Below are 6,533 nucleotides of genomic sequence, written 5' to 3'. Positions count from 1 at the left end.
TGATTCTGAGTACATTATGTGCTGGCCCTGTGTACCCTTAGACATTTCAGGTCTTAGGTCTGTGTAAGTACACTAGGATGGTCACACCTCTGTTAGGAGACACGTGACTCGTTTTCCATTTCCCTACTTTTCTGAACTTTTCTGAGGTTTATCTGTGACAGAAATAATCTCAGAGACTGCTCTCTGCCAGCAAAGAAACATCACGTGGGTACCGCTGTCATCAGCAGAGCCCCGCAGAAGTCCGCCTTGTTTCACAACAAGGATGAAGCGCCTTATCAACCCAAACGGACTAGCCTTGAGGCCTGACCCTCCACACTCCGAAGGCGGCAGGGAAAGTCAGGCAAAGATCGCTCGCTAGTACGGTTTGAATCTGCATCTGCGCACTGGGCGGGCAGGCGGATGGGGGCGGGACTGCAGGCGGAATAGCTTTGTACGCTTTCCGGTGTTTGGGGGCGGAGTTCAGTAATTTGGTTTATGTGGGTGACAGCGGAGAAGTGGTAGTGTAGGGTGTGTTGCGGGACAGAGTCGGTTGGGGCAGGGTCACAGCGGGCACCCGCCCCGCCCAGCTACCCGAGGGCACCAGGATAAAGTCAAAGCTGCTCACCCGGGAGGACAGTGGACTCAGTCCCGGGCACCAACACCATGCCTATGACACTGGGTTACTGGGACATTCGTGGGGTGAGCGACCACCTGATGAGTGGGAAGGATCGCAGGGCTAAGACGAGGGGAACAGTAAGGGGGAGGGACCAAGAGGAATCCTTTGTTTGTCTATCTGGGGGAGGGGGGGGATCTTGCGCACAAGCTTGCTGCCATGTGCGCCCCTGTGTATTCATTTGGAGGAAGTGAAGTCACACAGAAACACCCCCCCCCCCCCATTTCTGACCTATCTCTCCAGCTGGCTCACGCTATTCGCCTGCTCCTGGAATACACAGACTCAAGCTATGAGGAGAAGAGATACACCATGGGCGACGGTAATGACATTTGTCTGGTTAGATTTCTTCCCTAACCCCTGTCCATTGGCGCCCAGCAGCCCATTTCTGACCTACACTACATTACAGGCCTCCTGCATTATGGGGTTCCCCCAGGTGGTCTTAGAATCTGCCCCATTCAGAAACCCCCAGAGGGTTGGGCTTGACCTTTGAGTGCAGAACCCAGGAAGTGGTGCCCCCCCCATTTCTGTTGAAATAGATCATATTCCCCCATGAAGACTTGCCTACACCTTTTGTAAGTTTTAGAGATATGAGGCCCTCAGTCCCAACCACTCTTCTTGTCCGTGGAGCCTCAGACTGTGAGAATGAGGGTGTAAGGTTGCAGGTCCCTTGGCTTAGTGGGTTGGGTCCCTGGCATAGGAGTGTTGGACACTAGGCTGATTTCCTCTTCTGTAATCTTATCAACCACAGCTCCTGACTATGACAGAAGCCAGTGGCTGAGTGAGAAATTCAAACTGGGCCTGGACTTTCCCAATGTAGGTAGAGGGGAGGAGGAAGTTTGGGGAAGGCATGGTGGTCCCTCCTCATCTTCTTGCCTGGCTGAGGGGTTTGGGATCAACGCTTCCTTCTTGCTCGCCCGCTCCCCATTCCTGGTGGTTGCACCGTGTTTCTGTGATGGGCCGTGTCCTGGTCCTTCCATTCAGTGCACGGGATGTTCTTGGTGGAGGCTACCCCTGCTAGCCACTCGGAATGCCAGGCCATCTGCCCACCTGTTTGTCCTAATCCAGAGAAGTAAAGCTGGGACCCCCATATCCCATCTGACTATCCCTGCTTGTGTTTCCAGCTGCCCTACTTAATGGACGGGTCACACAAGATCACCCAGAGCAACGCCATCCTGCGCTACCTTGCCCGCAAACACAACATGTGTGAGTGGGGCTGGCTGCAGGGTGGGGGCTGGGGGTTAATCTCCTTGGCTTTGGCTGAGGCGGGAGGCTGAGGGTGAGCCTGTGCTGTGTGCGTGCGCCGCAGGCGGGGAGACAGAAGAAGAGAAGATTCGCGTGGACATTTTGGAGAATCAGGCCATGGATGTCTCCAATCAGCTGGCTAGAGTCTGTTACAGCTCAGACTTTGTGAGTGTCACCCCGCTCCTGCCCTGGGCTGGGCCAGGCAGTGTTTGGATCACGCACGAGTCCCGTCTGCGCATGTCTTATTTCCCCTTTGATTTCTTAGCCACCTACCCTCCAGGATGTTTTCTGTGTTGTCCCCAGCTGTCCCCATAACACTGAACTTATCAAATAGATAACTCTCACTTAGGCCCCACCTATTTTAGGGCACAGTTCAGGCCCCCCCAGAGCGGCCATTAAGTCCCTGGGTAATGAAGTCATATTTTCCAAGTGTACGCCACCTGCGCCCCCTCCCACTAGTCCCCACCATTGCTGTTCGTGAAATACATGGTACTCAACGGATTAGAAAAAGAAGCCAAGCAGAACCGTTGCCAGCCTTTCCGTGTCTTTTCACACCCACATGAGGTCAGCCCATTTCCCTACAGGTAGCGCAGGGTCAGCCTGGAGGGCTCCTTCTCCTCCCATCCTTTCGGCCTAGAGTACCCCTCAATTTATGGGGGGAAACCTCAAGTATAATTCATTCTTCTGGAACCAACCAATCATGCGGACCTCCCATCTTCTCCTCTCAGGACTTCGGTGCTGCCTGGCAGCAGACCCAGGGCCTGCAAGGTGCGCAGGGCACGCGTAGGTTTAGCCATCAGGAGTGCCGATGTCCCTGGCTTTCCGTTGCACTTTGAAGGGTGGATGGAGTGGGCTAGCGAGGAGGCTAATAAGTAAATGCTGACACGTTCAGTCAAAGGCTGGCCAGTGATTCCGCCCCCATCTTAGTGGAGATGGCTGCCCCCCCACTCCCTACTCCTCCGACCCCCCTCCCACACCCCACCCCACCCCAACCCCGCCATACTGTTCGACCGGGCCGTTCTTCCAGGGAACTTCCATGGTGACAGCTGTTTTCTGCCTCAGGAGAAGCTGAAGGCAGAGTACTTGGAGCAGCTCCCCGGAATGATGAAGCTCTTCTCACAGTTCCTGGGGGAGCAGACATGGTTCGTTGGTGAAAAGGTAAGAGAGAAGATGTCGGGAGTTGTTCTTCTTTCGGGGTGTGTGTGCAGAATTTCGTGCCCGCCCCCTCACTCTCGGGCCTTTTGCAGATTACTTTTGTGGATTTCCTTGCTTATGATATCCTGGACCTGCACCGAATATTCGAACCCAAGTGCCTGGACATGTTCCCAAACCTGAAGGACTTCGTGGCGCGCTTTGAGGTGACGCCCTGTCCTCCGTCCCCCGTGGCAGTCAATGTTCCCTTGGTGTTTTCTTGGGCTTGGAGATGAAGTGTGGGAGCTGAGCACCCCCTTTCTGCTAGCACCTGTGCTCTGCTCTTTCCTTCTGGCGACCAAGTTTGTCACTGCAACATGCCTCGAGGGTGGGAGAATCCTTAGCCCCATTGCTCAGATTAGGAGATGTGAAACTGCAGAGGCTTAGTCACTGCGCTCAAGGTTTCAATGCCAGTAGATCTGTGCTGTGGTCCCTGCAGATCCCTGCTCCTCAGGGCAGCAGGTAGTGGCTGCGGCCTCGGTTAGGAGGGCAAATCAAAGGAAGGTGGTGTGTGAAGTACCAGGGTACTTGATCTGTTGACTGCTTTGCTGAGGCTTGTGTGGGGTTCCTGTTAGAGATGGTTATCCTGAAATGTGTGTGGGCTTTCCTCCCTCCCTCTTTCCCTTCCTCCCTCCTTCCCCCTTTCTTTCCTTTCCTCCCTCCCTTTTTTATTTTGTGGGTCCAGTTGTTCTGTGAGACAGCATTATATATTTATTTTTATACCTTAGGACCAAGTATATCAGATAACATTAGGTATACCACACTGGGAACCCAGATTCCCCAGAGACTCCTTGTTTGATACTTATACTACCTAATTGATTAGAAATTTGTGGGGTTGGAGACCTGAGTACAATGGGCTTTTCAGTCTGGAACTCATTTTCCTATCCCATTCTTTGTGAGGTGATGTGCGTTCTCAGCCAGTTCTCATCATTTGGCCCAGGCTGAGTGGCTTTGGGAGGGGAGAGGCTGTGGGGGAGCTAAAGGCTGCAGCTTTAGGCTGAATGTGAACTTGGTCCCTTGGATACAGGCAGCTCTGCTCACACTCCTGCTAGAAGGCCAATGGCACAGGTAACAGCTGTTGAGCCTGTTCCCTGTCTGTGTCAAGGCTGGAGGCAGGGCTGTTTGAGGCTCAGTACCAGGTGCGGAAGTTAGGTTTTCTCCTTAGGGAGTGCTTAGAGTGATCTTGGCTTTTCTTTTCTGGTCTACCTGTATCTGTAAACTTTAACCCCAGTGTTGCTGAGTCACTGGATGAAATAGGGGTTGTCGTCCAACATGCCCCTTGGTTTTGCCAGATTTCTATTCAGTGTGCAAACCCAGGCCATGTGGAGTTTATGTGTGTAAGAGGAACACGTCTGTGTGGACGGGGGGTGGGGGGGGTGGGGAGGTGGGGCAGGGGTGTGTGTGTGACAGGGCCTCCTGGGGAGGGCCAGAAGGAAGTGCCAAGAGAGAGTACAAATTTGGGCAGACAGAGGCCAGGCTGATCCCAGATGCGTGCCACAAACTAGCAGTGTGAGCAAGAGGAAACTGATTAACCTCTCTGGTCCTGAGCAAACCTGAGTTTTGGGTTTTCTGATTTTTTGATTTTTTTTGTTTTTTTCTAACTCTCAGGGACTGAAGAAGATCTCCGCCTACATGAAGACCAGCCGCTTCCTCCGAACACCTCTGTATACAAGGGTGGCCACGTGGGGCAATAAATAGAGGTGGGAGGCAATAAGTAGGTGGGGCAGGAGGGAGAATGAGGAATCCGGGGCTCCAGGAATAGTTGTACTTCCTGTGTCACCGGTTTCCCTTCTTTCTGTCCCTTTTCTGACCCCAGAGTGTCATGGGTCCTCTTTTCTTCCACCCAGTCCCTGCCTTTTCATGCCTGTTAAAACACAGGCCCCTAGTTTTCCTTCAGCAAAGTGCCTTTCTAGCATGAATGTGTCAAGCACCCTTGACGGCTTTGCCTGTCAGCGGCTGTGATGTTGTGTAGTCCCTCAGAGCTCAGCCCGGGACTCCCATCTTGCTAGGCGAATAGAGACACCTGATATAATTAGGCCCCTGCCCAGCTCTGTCGGGTCCCTTCTGTAAAGCCTGAACCACACTGGCTCTGGCTGCTGTGCTGCCAGATTTCACTGCTACCTCCCACCACGGTCTAGCGTGATCCTGGTAGAGGCTGAGTTCTTGAGGATTCTGGTTGGATAGGCAGGGGTTTGAGACTTTCTAGCCCCACCTGCTAGGAGGCAGCCGCGGGAGGCTCTGTGGAGCTCAAAGGGAACTTGGATCTCTTTATGCTAAGTTAGCATTACTGACGTGTGTCGTGCAGGCCTCGGGGCTGAGGACCCAGGCTGGCAGGAGTCCCCAGCAGTAAGCCAGGATCCTCTCTGCCTCACCGTGTGGTCTGGCTGCGTTATATTTCTGTGTCTCCAGCACCCTGTCTGTTGGGTCCAGCACCCCAGGGGTGGGCAGTGTTTTGGTTAATCCCTTCTCTCTGGGAAATAAATTCCTCCGTGCTTTCATAATTTCAGATGTCTTTTCCTACCATTTATACCACAAGCATCATTTCACAATGTTCTGGAGTGGTTGCTGGCCTCTCTGTAAATTATGGCTCATGCATGTTTCCACCTGAGGAATCGGAGTCTATGAATCTCCCTGAATAAAACTGCTTATTCATGTCCTTACCTGTTGCTTAGTCATTTCCTGGAGAAAGTTGAAAGAGGTACCCTGGGCAGTCCATGCCTCTGTTTCCTTGGGGATGTCGTAACATATAGGCTGAATACATAGGCGTTTATGTATTTAGAATCTCTATATTTAACAATTAATGAAAAAGGAGAAGTATATGGAAGGGTCTAGAGGGAGGAAAAGGAAGGGGGAAAGGATTAAAGTTACAATCTGAAAAAATAAAATAAATATTTAAAAAATTAAAACAAAGCTCATTTTAACACTTAGTGTAAGTCTTACCTGTGATTTGGAAGACACCAGCGTTCTGACCCTCCTTAACAAGAGTGGGTCATAGGCAGGTTTGTGCTCAGTCCTATGATGTTTGCCAGTTGTTTCCAGAAAAGCTTAGCGTTGGATTTTAGTCCAGGAAACAGCACTTACCATTAGGAGGTGGCACCAGTCACTCAGTTAAAGCCTGGACAATTCTTTTTTTTTTTTTTTTTTTTTTTTGGTTTTTCGAGACAGGGTCTCTCTGTGTAGCCTTGCCTGTCCTGGACTTGCTTTGTAGACCAGGCTGGCCTCGAACTCACAGTGACCCACCTGCCTCTGCCTCCTGAGTGCTGGGATTAAAGGCGTGCACTACCATTGGAGCCTGGACAATTCTAACGCAGCGGGGTGAGCTTACTCCCTCATTTTGACCAGGACATCCCATCTTCCGGCTGGGGACATCTAACTACAGGTTCCCTCCAGCATTGCCCTCCACCCACCTGCCCCTTCTCCTCGCCTGAGTTAGGCCACTGACTGCAGA

General features: G+C 52.1%; 1 protein-coding gene across 1 annotated transcript; it reads left to right on the top strand.

Moving 5' to 3' along the window:
* Positions 1-451: 451 nt before the first annotated feature.
* On the top strand, positions 452-5,745 carry LOC311583752 (glutathione S-transferase Mu 4). Its single transcript, XM_084757593.1, has 8 exons — positions 452-678; positions 896-971; positions 1,401-1,465; positions 1,774-1,855; positions 1,959-2,059; positions 2,957-3,052; positions 3,142-3,252; positions 4,694-5,745. The coding sequence occupies exons 1-8, from the start codon at positions 643-645 to the stop codon at positions 4,781-4,783; spliced, it is 657 nt and encodes a 218-aa protein (XP_084613719.1). The 5' UTR covers positions 452-642; the 3' UTR covers positions 4,784-5,745.
* Positions 5,746-6,533: the final 788 nt, after the last annotated feature.

The sequence above is a fragment of the Acomys minous genome (genome assembly GCF_964271855.1).
Source record: "Acomys minous genome assembly, chromosome: 14".
NCBI classification, from domain to species: Eukaryota; Metazoa; Chordata; class Mammalia; order Rodentia; family Muridae; genus Acomys; species Acomys minous.
This window is presented reverse-complemented; position numbering and strand designations above follow the sequence as displayed.